Here is a 13,732-nt window from a genome sequence, read left to right as displayed (position 1 = left end):
GTCCGGGATGTTCTGCTTCTAATCCAGCTTCTCACTAATGAACCTGGGAGAAGAGCAGAAGATGGCCTAAGTACTTGGGCCACTGCCACCCATGTAGGAGACCAACATGGAGTTCCTGGCTCTTGGCTTCATCCTGGTCCAGTCCTACCCACTGTAGCCATTTAGGGAGTGAACCAGTGGATGGAAACATTCTCTTTTTCTTTCTTAAATAAAAATAATTTTTCCAGAATGCTTAATTAATTTAAATTTATAAAAGTTCTGTTCCCTCTATAGAAGACGGAAGTTTGCCCTACCTCATTTTATTGTTTGTTCTCAATACTTTTACAACAAAATTAGGAAAGCTAGAAATAGTTTAGGTTCGATATCAATCTTAAAATAACAAAGATGTAAATTTAAAAAATACTATTTCAAAAAACCCTTTGGCAAGAAATGTTTTCCTCATCATTTTAAGAATACTACACACTGGCCAGCACTGTGGCAGAGCAGGTAAAGCTGTGATAGCTGCATCCCATGTGGGCACCAGCCAGTTTGTGTCCCAGCTGCTCCACTTCCAACCCAGCTCCCTGCTAATGGCCTGGGAAGGCAGTGGAAAATGGTCCAAGTGTTTGGGCCTCTGGACCTACATGGGAGACCCAGATGAAGTTCTTGACTCCTAACTTCAGCCTGGCCCAGCCCTAGTCCTTGAGGCCATTTGAGGAAAGAATCAGTGGTTGGACGATCTCTCCCTCTCCCTCTCTCCCTCTGTAACTCTTACAAAATAAATAAATATTTTTTAAAAAAGAATATTATACAATTCTTTTTTAAAAAAATTTATTTTATTTATTTGAAAGGCAGAGTTACAGAGAGAGGTAGAGACAGAGAGGTCTTCCATCCACTGGTTCCCTCCCCAGATGGCCGCGATGGCCGGAGCTGCGTCGATCCGAAGCCAGGAGCTTCTTCAGGGTCTCCCATGTGGGTGCAGGGACCCAAAGACTTGGGCCATCTTCTACTACTTTATCAGGCCATAGCAGAGAGCTGGATTGGAAGAGGAGCAGCCGGGATTAGAACCCGCGCCCATATGGGATTTGGTGCTTCAGGCCAGGGCTTTAACCCACTGAGCCACAGTGCCAGCCCCATGAATATTATACCATTCTAAATCCTTTAAAAATACAATTTTAGTTTATTTCATGAAGATGACAAAGAATCAACATCTGCCAAATATTCATACAAATATAGTCATAGCACATTTATAGGTGATTTTATTAAAGTACCAATATTATTTTCCCACTTTCATTTAACTAATTTTCATAAATTTAGTGGCTTAAAACTATAGAAATTTATCATCATACAATTCTAGAGACCAAAAATCTGAACTAAGTCTCACAAAACTAAAGCAAAGAGTCAGCCTCGGAAGGCTCCAGGAAAAATGTTTTCTTGCTGCTTCCAGCTTCAGGCAGCAATTGACAGTCTATGACTTGTCACTACGTCATTCCAAACTCGGCTCCTGTTTCCCTATCACTTTCTATTCTGTGTCAGTTCCTCCTCTTTCTCTCTCTTTTCAGGGCATGTGTGATTATATTTATGGATCACTGCATAATCCAGGATAATCTCCCTATCTCCTGATCTTTAATTTATATCTGCAAAGCTCCTTTGGCCATACAAGGTAACACTCCCATTTCCAGAGATCAGGACCTGGATATCTTTGGTGGCTATTTCACAGCCTAGCAAAGCATAGTTTATCTTAGATATAGCCGACATACACATGAATCTGTTAGAGTACTGAATGATGAAGTTAGTGTATTTTTCTCATGGTAAACCAGCTGACTAAGTGAGTACTGCTGAATGCTTCTACCTTTTGCACTCTAACTCATCATATCTTGTCTTTCTTTTTGAATGACACTCATCAATCTGCATTACTGAATGTTCCATTACAAAGATTATAGCCATATGAGCTGACAAAAAAGTATAAAAGTCATAGTGCCAAAGATGATGAGAAAGCACTGCAAATGGTTTTTCAGGACAATCCTAACTAAGTAACACAAATGGATTAGCTTACACAACAGAAATGTCTTTTCTCACAATGCTGGAGGTTAGAAACACAAGATTGGGGCTGGTGCTGTGATGGAATAGGTTAATCCTCTGCCTGCAGCGTTGGCATCCCATATGGGTGCCGGTTCTAGTCCTGGCTGCTGCTCTTCCGATCCAGCTCTCTGCTGTGGCCTGTGAAAGCAGTGGAAGCTGGCCCAAGTGCTTGGGACCCTGCACCCACATGGGATACCAGAAGATGCTCCTGGCTTCAGATTGGTGTGGCTCCAGCTGTTGCAGTCATTTGGGGAGTGAACCAATGGGAGGAAGACCTTTCTCTCTGTCTCTCCCTCTCACTGTCTATAACTCTACCTCTCAAATAAATACATTTAAAAAAAATCTAAAAGAAAAAAAATAAGTCAAAGATCAGCAAGTTGAGAGGGCTGCCTTCTTCGGAAGGCCTTGCTCCTTGACTTATAGAGGGCCATTTTTTCTGTGTATGTTCCCGCCAGGTATGTCTGTGTACTGATCTGTTCTTCTAAGAACATCAATCGTAACAGATTAGGGCCCACACTGGTAACCTCATTTTAACTTATTACCTCTTTAAAGACAGTCACATTACTGAGGTTAGGGTTTCAACACATGAATTATAGGGAAGCACACCTTTAACATATGAAATTGAATGGGACACAACTTAGTCTGTAACAGGAGATAAACAAGAGTATTATGCCTGATCTGAAAATTCATAGACTACCTTTAACAACTTGATTGATGGGGCCAGTGTTGTGGCCTAGAGGGTAAAGTCACTGCCTGCAACGCCAGCATCTCCTATGGCTGCCAGTTCAAGTCCTGGCTGCTCTACTTCTGATCCAGCTGCCAGCTAATGTGCCTGGGAAGGAAGCAGCATATGACCCAAGACCTTGAGCCCCTGTACCAACTTGGGAGACCAGAAGAAGCTCCTGGCTCCTGGTTTCTCTCCAGCCCCGCCCCAGCCATCCAGTCCCCATGCAGCCATTGTGGCCATTTAGGAAATGAACCAGCAGATGGAAGATCTCTCTCTCTGTCTCTCTTCTCTCTGTAACTGTGCCTTTCAAATAAATAGATAAACTATAAAAAAAATTCATCTTACTTTAAACTTTGTCTCAGAAATCAACTGATAGAAGCTTTATTTTTCAATCTGCTGAAATAACTGTATCTATACAAATTAAAATATCTTCCACAGAAAGAAAATTGGATGTGGTAAGCTTTAATAGAATCAGCAGGGGTTAGTGTTTGGTGCAGTGGTAAACACACTGCTTGGGATGCCCACATCCTGTAGGAGAGTGCTGGAGTTCAAGCCCCACCTCTGCTTTCAATTTCCGCTTCCTGCAAATGCAAACCCTGGGAAGCAGCATGTGTTGGCTCAAGTACTTGGGGCCCTGCCATCCATGTGAGAGAGCCGCACTGGGAACCGGACTCATGGATGCAGCCTGGTACAGCCCCAGGCTAGCCCTGGTCCAGATCCAGTTGTGGAAGACATTGCTGGTGTGAACTAGTAAATGAAAGACATCTTTCTGTCTCTCCATCTTTCTCTCTCTGCATCTTTCAAATCAACATAAATAAATTATAAAAAAAAAAAAAAGTCTGGAAAAAAAAAACAAATTTCTTTGTAAAAAAAAAAAAATAGACTCAGAGGAATACAAAGACCATTCATAATTAAAGGTGGAGGAAGCAAAGGTTTTGCTATTGGAGAAACATAAACACAGGCAGTACGTGCTTTGTACAGTCCCAACATGCCTGAATATCAGTCACCAGATTTTATGAAAATTATACCAGTCCCCCAACAACACGGTTCAAATTTCTTACCACAAGAACTTTACTGCCAGTTCCTCAGTCCACCAATCACCACATAAATAACACATGAGCATTAAGATGCAGGACCAATTATGCCACTGTTTCAAGGTTTACTGGTCACTATACAGATATAATTTGGTTCATTCACACTATTCAAGTGTGTGTTTGTGCTACTTCCTTAAAACCCAATCTTGGGGCTGGCGCTGTGGCATAGCAGATAAAGCTACCACCCACAGTGCCAGCATCCCATATGGGTGCCACTTTCACTCCCAGCTGCTCCACTACTGATCCAGCTCTCTGCTATGACCTGAGAAAATGGTGGAGGATGGCCCAGGTGCTCAGGCCCCTGCACCCACGTAGGAGACCTGGAAGAAGCTCCTGACTCCTGGCTCTGGATCAGAGCAGCTCCAGCCATTGCAGACATCTAGGGAGAGAACCAGAAGATGGAAGACCTCTCTCTCTCTCTCTCTCTCTCTCACTGCCTCTCTGTAACTCTGCCTTTCAAATAATAACTCTTAAAAAAAAATCTTGAGCCACTGTGATATTTTACAAAAATGAGTAAGAGAGAGATTTGGCCAACACAAAAAGCCAGAAATGAAATTCAAAATGAATGTAACCAGGCTTAAAGGAGAAATAGTTGAATACGGGAATGCATATACTACAGTCACTAGAACAACTCTAGACATGCCAATGAACAAAGTGGCTAAAGAAAAAAAAAAGATTACTGACAAATGGACGTCTGACAAACTTCATATTACAAAACTCTCGGAATTAGGCCAGCACCGCAGCTCACTAGGCTAATCCTCCGCCTGCGGTGCCAGCACACAAGGTTCTAGTCCTGGTCGGGGCACCGGATTCATTCCCGGTTGCCCCTCTTACAGGCCAGCTCTCTGCTGTGGCCCCGGAGTGCAGTGGAGGATGGCCCAGGTGCTTGGGCCCTACACCAGAATGGGAGACCAGAAAGAAGCACCTGACTCCTGGCTTCGGATCAGTGCAGCGCGCCAGCCGTGGTGGCCATTTGGGGGGATGAACCAATGGAAGGAAGACCTTTCTCTCTGTCTCTCTCTCACTGTCTAACTCTGCCTGTCAAAAAAAAAAAAAAAGAAAAAAAAAAAAACCCACTCTTGGAGACTTTTTAAATAGGAAATCAATAGTGAAAATGTCCTTAGTAAAAGCCCAAAATACTTGAAAATTAAATAACAAATTTCCAGATAACCTGAGTCAGAAAATTTTCAAAAATTAGGAATTATTTTGAGGAGGATAAAAATGAAAGTGTAACATTAACCAAATTTATGAGACACAGCCAGCACATTAAAGGGAAATTTACAGACCCAAACACCCACATTAGAAAAGACAAAGGGTCGGGCCAGTGCTGTGGCTCACTTGGCTAATCCTCCGCCTGCAGCACCGGCTTCCCATATGGGTGCTGGGTCCTAGTCCTGGCTGTTCCTCTTCCAGTCCAGCTCTCTGCTGTGGCCCAGGAAGGCAGTGGAGGATGGCCCAAGTGCTTGGGCCCTGCACCCGCAAAGCAAACCAGGAGGAAGCACCTCGCTCCTGGCTTCGGATTGGCATAGCTCCAACTGTCTTTCTCTCTCTCACTGTCTAACTGTCTGTCAAAAAAAACAAAAGACAAAGGGTCTCAAATCAATAAACTTTCATCCTAAGAAGGTATAAACTAAGATCAAATTAATCCCAAAATAAGTAAAAAATGCTAAAGATCAGAATGAAAAAAAAAAATCAGAAAACAAAAAAAAAATACAGACAATAAAACCAAAAGCTGTTGCTTGCTTTAAAGACCAATAAAACTAATCAGGTAGCCATACTGACAAGCTGAAAAAGAAGACATCAATTACTAATATCAAGAATAAATAGGGGCTGGCACTGTGGCACAGCAGGTTAAAGCCCTGGCCTGAAGTGCTGGCATCCCATATGGGCACCGGTTCTAGTCCTGCTGCTCCACTTCCAATCCAGCTCTCTGCTATGGTCTGGGAAAACAACAGAAGATGGCTCAAGTCCTTGGGCCCCTGCACCCACGTGGGAAACCTGGAAGAAGCTCCTGGCTCCTGGCTTTGAATCGGCATAGCTCCGGCCGTTGCGGCCATCTGGGGATTGAACCAGTGGATGGAAGACCTCTCTGTCTCTACCTCTCTCTGTAACTCTTTCAAATAAATAAAATAAATCTTTTTTTTAAAAAAAGAATAAATAATGTGGGGCCGGAGCCATGGAGCAGTAGGTAAAGCTGCCACCTGCAGTGCTGGCATCCCATATGGGTACCAGTCTGCAACCCAGCTGCTGTACTTCTGATCCAGCTCTCTGCTATGGCCTGGGAAAGCAGTAGAAGATGGCCCAAGTCCTTGGGCCCCTGCACCCGCGTGGCAGACCTGAAAGAAGCTCCTGGCTCTTGGTTTCTGGCTTTGGATCGGCCCAGCTCTGGCTGTTGTGGCCATTTTTAGAGTGAACCAGTGGATGGAAGATTCTCTCTCTCTGCCTCTCAACAAATAACTAATCTTTAAATAAATAAATAAATAAATAAATAAATAAAGTGACATCACTACGGATTCTACAAATAATAAAGGCAAGGGGGAATGTTATAAGCAGATTTATATAAACAAACCTGAAAACTTCTATAAAATGGCTAAATTCTTATAAACACAAAAAGTTCATTCAAGAAAAAACAAATTGAATAGACCTGTATCTCTACTAAAGAAATTAAATACACAGTTAAGAATCTCCCTAAGAAAATTCTCAAATGGAATATAATCTAAATATAATATTGTCCAGTATCTTCTATAAAATCACATTACAATGACACCAAAATCAGATAATGACATTACATGAAAGCTACAGACCAATAACCCTCAAGAGCACAGAGTATAGAAAATCACAAAATTCGAGCAAATAAAATTGATAATATATCAAGATCAAGTTGGATTTATCCCACGAAAGACAGCCAGTTTAACATTTAGAAACAAACAAAAAATCAATTTAACTCATCATATTAACAGGTTTTTCAAAATTATCTGGATGACTGTTCAGCCTAGTAGTTAAGACATCTGTGTCTTACATTGGAGTGCCTGGTTGGATACCCAGCTCCTGACTCCAACTTCCTGGCAATGTAGACTGTGGGAGGCAGAGATGATGGCTCAAGTAATTGAGATTCTGCCACAAACATGAGAAACCTGGATAAGTTCCCAGTTCTTGACATTGGCCCTGAACTTCCAAAAGTGAACCAGAGGCAGAGTTACACAGAGAGAGCAAGAGACATAGAGATCTTCCATCCACTGGTTCACTCCCCAGATGGCCACAATGGATGGACCAGGCTGAAGCCAGGAGCCTGGAACTCATCTGGGTCTCCCATGTGGGTGGCAGGTGAGCCATCTTCCAGGCACATTAGCAGGGAGCCAGACAGGAAATGGAGCAGCCGAGACTCAAACCAGCGCCCAGTGTTGCAGGCAGCAGTTTAACCTGCTGCATCATAATTTAAGCATGCTCATTTAAACAGATACAAAAATATATTTGACAACATCCACCATCCACTTCAGATAGGAACTGAATGATAATAAATATATATATATATATATATAAAATGATATAATCACTCTGTAAAACAATTTGGTGATTTTTTTATAAACAGACATTTACTATGTAGACTATCCTATTCAAAGGTATCTACCCCAAAGAAATAAAAGCATTTGTACACAGATATCCATGAAGTTTTATTTATAACACTGAAAATCTGAATACAATCCAAATTTCTTCAACTTGCGGCCAGATCAACAAAATGTGTCAACAATGGAAACTACTCAACAACAAAAAGCAGCGGGGCCAGCACTGTAGCACAGTGGGTTAATCTTCCTCCTGCAGCGCCAGCATCCCATATGGGCACCAGTTCTGGTCCTGGCGGCTCCTCTTCCCATCCAGCTCTCTGTAATGGCCTAGGAAAACAGTGGAGGATGGCCCAGGTCCTTGGGCCCCTGCATCCGCATGGGAGACCCAGAAGAGGCTCTTGGCTTCAGATTGGCGCAGCTCTAGACGCTGCAGCCATATGGGGAGTGAACCAGCGAATGGAAGATCTTTCTCTTTGTCTCTCCCTCTCACTGTCTATAACTCTACCTCTCAAATAAATAAATAAATAAATCTTTTTAAAAAAAGGTAAAAAACAAAAAAATAAAAAGGAGCAAACTATTTTTACATACAACTTGAATGAATCTCAAAATAACTATATTGGGTAAAAGAAACCATACTTATAATCCCAAAACATAGTACATGCTGTATGATTCCATTCATTTAAAATTCTAGAAAATGTACACTACCCATAGTAACAAAGTCTGAATGCAGAGGATAAGTGAGAGGGATATTACAAAGTAGCATGAGGATGGGAGACCAGGAGGAAGCACCTGGCTCCTGATTGGCGCACTGCGCCGGCTGTAGCAGCCATTTGGAAGGTGAACCAATGGAAGAAAGACCTTTCTGTCTCTCTCTCTCTCTCTGACTGTCTAACTCTGCCTGTCAAAAAAAAAAAAAAAAAAAAAAGGAGCATGGGGAAAAACTGGAGGGTGCTCACTATGTTGAATGTATTACTAGACTCTGGGTAGGTATGTGAGTCAAAGCTTTTTAAAAATGTTTGCTTTAATTATGTGCCATTTATTTTACCTCAAAAAAAGTTCATAGAAAAGAAGAATAGTGGTTACAGTTGAAAAACAATGTATTTAACACCAATGAACCGTACAGTAAAAAATGGTTAAAACTGTCAAAATGGCCAACTTTTTCTTTATTTTACCACAATAAGAAAAAAACAAAATTAACTCAAAATTGAGGCTAAACAAGATATTTAGTATAATTAGTTAAGAACATGAGAAAGGAATCTAGATCTCCAGGCAACCTACTACAATATATACTGCCAGTTGATCAAATGGTAACTTAAAACTGTTTACAAACATACCTGTGAGATATGATTAATGGAAGACTCCATTCTCCGAAGCTGGGAGGCTTGAATGTCCAGCAATTGGAGTACATTGTTGGCCAGTGCATTTATCTGATAAGCAACACTAGCTAGAGATTGGGTTGTGTAGGCTTTGGTCTCTTCTAAAGCTTTTCTCTTGTCTGTAGCCTGAAAGAGTAAGAAGAAAATAAACCAATATTTATTAAAGTTAACACTCAAACATAGAATCTACAGAAAGGCAAGGTTATAATTAATTTTTATAATAGAAAAGTCTAGTTGAAATTAAAAGACAAAACACATTGCACCAATCGAAGATAGTCTCAAGACAGTACTAAAGCATGCAAAAATCTCTATCTGCTAGCTGGGAACAACGCCCTCCTAAACAGCCCACCCACTGAGATCCATTGAAAAAAGGTGACTATAATCAAAGTATACAGTAACAGCTGGTTCTCATGCCTCAACCCCCTCCAACTACCAGTTCAATGCATTAATTCTTTACAGCCCCAAACTCTCAAACCACTAACAATGACAATGGCAGGAGTTAAATCAACCCCCTTTTCTATTTCTGTTCCCACTAAATCCCCATCAGTAATCCAAATTCCTTGTTATCTATTGTGATCAAGCTTCCCATCCTCACAAAAACTATCGTGAATCCTATGCCCCAGTCCCTTACTCCTCCTAGTTCCTAAACTCTGGTATATAACTTGATCAAGTAGCAAGAAGTCCTCAAACACCAAAGTCGGAATGGGCATTAAGTGTCTGGGTTTGAGTCCCAGCTCCACTTCCAATTCCAGCTTCCTGCTAACACCTGGCAGGGCAGTGATGGTTCAAGGACTTGAGTCTCTGCTACCTGAGCGGATTGAGTTCTTCACTCCCGGCTTTGGTCTGGCCCAAACTGGGCTGTTGTAGGTATCTGGAGTAAACCAGCGGACAGAAAATCTTTCCATGTCTGTCTCTGTCTCTTTCTCCTTGCTTCTCAAATACTTAAAAGTGTCTTTGAAAAAGAACAAAGTCAGAAAAGTGACAAATCAATTACATATGGGGAAGAGGAGGAAATCAGCAACTTACATTACAATCCGTCAGTATCATTAACATATAATCCAAAGATGAAAAAATCCAATAATATATAGAAAAAAATGGAGTGCAGATCTAATAACTCACAAAAAACACAATGCAACCACTCTTAACCATTTGAAAAAATATTCAATCTTGCTAACTATGGAAAAGAAATGCAAATGCAAACCAATACGAAATTCTATTTATCACCAACCCAAATAGCAAATATACAAGCCTGAAAAACTACTCAGCAAAATTGTTAGGAAAAACTCTGACACACTAATCTCCAGCAAGATTGGATATAACTTTACTTTCTGTATAGGTAAGGCCACTTTTAGGACTATATCTCATAGAATCACTGACAAAAATACAAAAAGACCTGCTTAGAGTTATTCATTGCAGCACTATCTGTAATAGCACAAGACTGGAAACAACTCATACAATCATCAATAGGGGATTGGTTGAATTAATTATTATATTACCACACAATGCCACACTATACTATCAAAAAGAATAATCAAAGAGTATCTCTATTACCACTATTACATGACATCCAAAATATTGCTAAGGTAAATAAAATGTACTGAAGGCCGGCGCCGCGGCTCACTAGGCTAATCCTCTGCCTTGTGGCGCTGGACTAGACACCAGGTTCTAGTCCCGGTTGGGGCGCCAGATTCTCTCCCGGTTGCCCCTCTTCCAGGCCAGCTGTCTGTTGTGGCCAGGGAGTGCAGTGGAGGATGGCCCAAGTGCTTGGGCCCTGCACCCCATGGGAGACCAGGATAAGCACCTGGCTCCTGCCTTCGGATCAGTGCAGTGTGCTGGCCGCAGCGCGCCGGCCGTGGCGGCCACTGGTGGGTGAACCAACGGCAAAAGGAAGACCTTTCTCTCTATCTCTCTCACTGTCCACCCTGCCTGAAAAGAAAGAAAGAAAGAAAGAAAGGAAGGAAGGAAGGAAGGAGGGAGGGAGGGAGGGAAGGAGGGAAGGAAGGAAGGAAGGAAGGAAGGAAGGAAGGAAGGAAGGAAGGAAGGAAGGAAGGAAGGAAGGAAGAAATACAGAGAGAGAAGGGGAGAGAAAGAGAGAGATCTTCCATTCATTGGTTCACTCCCAAAATGGCCACAACAGTCAGGGCTGGGTCATGCTGAAGCAAGGAGCCAGAAGCTTCCTGGGGTCTCCCACATGGGTGTAGGGACCAAAGCACACGCTACAGCTCTGACCTCAAAACAGAATTCTTTCAACATATCTTGTTACCCCAACTTGTCTTTGGAACTATGTAAATAATTTATATAACTACTATATGAAACTGAATTTTCAAAAGGAATTTCCCCAAATTAAATGTAAAATTAGTCTGTGTATCTAGTTAATAGTTTTACCAGAGAGAAACTGCTCTAAAAGTGACTTCAAAATTTGTACATTCTAACTGAGACTTATCCTTAGGACAGAAATAATTGAAAAAGGTAGGTGTAGGGAAAATTTAAGCTGTTTGTCAGCATTTCTGAAATTATTAGTCTAAGACTTTTGGGTGTATAGAGTGGGATATGGCACATCACTAATTGGGTACACGACAGTGAAAACTGGTATTTTTGGCATGGCTTAAAAGAGATTGTGATATATAAAGAACCAGAATGAAGAAAAAAATCCTGCAGCTCTGGTTTTAAACTCAAAGTATCAGTTTTAATCTAGATGTATTTATCGTATCTTAATATCCTAGCTCTGTCCAATTAAAAAGGACCCAAAATAATGACTGTCTGTAGTCCTGGAGCCCAACCTATTATTATCCAGATTATGATCTCTACACCACTCTCCATGAGAAAGAACCAGGACTGCCAGCTGGCTACAGATTTAGGTCAGGATGCATTTTGGACAACCTTTGTATCAAAAAGTATATAGTTATATATTGATTATAGTCAATAACAATGTATTGGATACTTGAAAATTGATTAAGTAAATTTTCAGGTTCTTACTATAAAAGACTGGTAAGCATGTGAGGCAATATATAAATAGCTTGATTTAGCCATTTCACATGTATAAATACTAGAAAACATCATCATAAATGCTACAAATATAGATAATTTGCTAATTTTTAATTTCATATTTTTGTACCATAATTTAAAAAATCCTTGCCAAACCCAAAGTTACTATAATTTTCTCACCAAGGACAACCCCTGAGGTCATGTCAAAGTGAACTTGGGAATCAATTTGAGTAAGCCATCACAGATCAAAGATAGAGCAATATAAGCTTCAAGGAGAACAATAACTTTGATGGAATGAAACACTGAAAATGTTTAAATCGTGAGTAACAATACTTAAAAATAAATAAATCTATTAAAAAGTCACTGGCTACATTTGGAATAAGCCAGAGATCTAGGGTAAAGGAGTCCACATTATGCAAGTACAAAATATAAATTTCAAAATTTTACAGTGTACAGTTTTAGCAAATGGAAAGAGTAATCAGCATGACAATTATAAATAAGATTTTGATGACACCCTTTAGAGTCAACTCCTTTGCCATTCTCTGGACCCTGAAAACCACAGACTTCATTTCTGTCATCACAGTTTTTCCTTTTCCTAAAGTATCATATAAATGGGATCAAAAGTACACAATATCTTGTATATGGCTTCTTTCACTTAGCACAGCACCTCTGAGATTCATCCTTGCTATTACTATTACTAAGTAGTATTCCATGGTAAGGATATGTCACAATTAGTTCATCTACTCATCAGTTGGTGGACATTCAAGCTGTTCCAGTTCAGCTACTATGAATATTTGAAGATAAGTCTTTTTTTTTTTTTTTTTACAGGCAGAGTGAGCAGTGAGAGAGAACAGAGAGAAACGTCTTCCTTTTTTGCCGTTGGTTCACCCTCCAATGGCCACCGCGGCTGGCCCATCGCGCTGATCAGAAGCCAGGAGCCAGGTGCTTCTCCTGGCCTCCCATGTGGGTGCAGGGCCCAAGCACTTGGGCCATCCTCCACTGCACTCCCTGGCCACAGCAGAGAGCTGGCCTGGAAGAGGGGCAACCGGGACAGAATCCGGCGCCCCAACCGGGACTAGAACCTGGTGTGCCGGGGCCACAAGGTGGAGGATTAGCCTATTGAGCCGCGGTGCTGGCCTGAAGGTAAGTCTTTATATAGACATATGCTTTCATTTTTCTTGGGCAATACCTACAAAGAGACCTAAGAATACAACTTTGTTGAGTCACATGTTAAATTAAATGTATGTTTAATATTATAAAAAACTGCAACAGGGGCCGGTGCTGTGACACAGCGGGTTAATGCCTTGGCCTGAAGTACCGGCATCCCATAAGGGCGCCAGTTCTGGACTTGGCTGCTCCTCTTCTGATCCAGCTCTCTGCTATGGCCTGGGAAAGCAGCAGAAGATGGCCCAAGTCCTTGGGCCCTTGCACCCAAGTGGGAGACCCGGAGGAAGCTCCTGGCTCCTGGCTCCGGATCGGCGCAGCTCCAGCCGTTGCAGCCAATTGGGGGGTGAACCCAGGGATGGAAGACCTCTCTCTCTCTGCCTCTCCTCTCTCTGTGTAACTCTGGCTTTCAAATAAAATCTTAAAAAATCTTAAAAACAAACAAACAAACAAACAAAAACCATGTGACAACGTTTTCCAAAGTAAAAGCATTATTTGGTATTCCCAGTAGGAAAGTATGAGAGCTCTAGTTGCTCCTCACCCTTACCAACACCTGCTATGGACAGTCTTTTTCATTTTAACCATCCTATATATAGTATTGTACATAGGAATTATAGTTTGCACTTCCATTTCACTATCAAATCATAATTTTTTCAAGTGTTTAGGTATCATCCATCCATCTCCTCCTCAATAAAGTGTCCATTCAAACCTTCCACACAATTATATTCCTTATATCTTCTAAACACAAATCTTATGTGAGAT

The 13,732-nt window shown here is 41.4% G+C and overlaps 1 protein-coding gene across 20 annotated transcripts in view; it reads right to left on the bottom strand.

Annotated features, from left to right (window-relative positions):
- ABI1 (abl interactor 1) overlaps positions 1–13,732 on the bottom strand; it is a 147,762-nt gene that overhangs the window by 65,778 nt on the left and 68,252 nt on the right. For 19 of the 20 annotated variants that reach the window (XM_051820988.2, XM_017347632.3, XM_051820985.2 and 16 more), the window contains exon 2: positions 8,780–8,947. In XM_051820988.2, the coding sequence (XP_051676948.1) occupies positions 8,780–8,809 (30 nt within the window). In that variant the 5' untranslated portion in view covers positions 8,810–8,947. Of the gene's footprint in view, positions 1–8,779; positions 8,948–9,629; positions 9,774–13,732 lie in introns of those variants that run through there. The other variant, XM_051820987.2, reaches the window with a different exon arrangement.

The sequence above is a fragment of the Oryctolagus cuniculus genome, chromosome 13, assembly GCF_964237555.1.
Source record: "Oryctolagus cuniculus chromosome 13, mOryCun1.1, whole genome shotgun sequence".
Taxonomy (NCBI): Eukaryota; Metazoa; Chordata; class Mammalia; order Lagomorpha; family Leporidae; genus Oryctolagus; species Oryctolagus cuniculus.
This window is presented reverse-complemented; position numbering and strand designations above follow the sequence as displayed.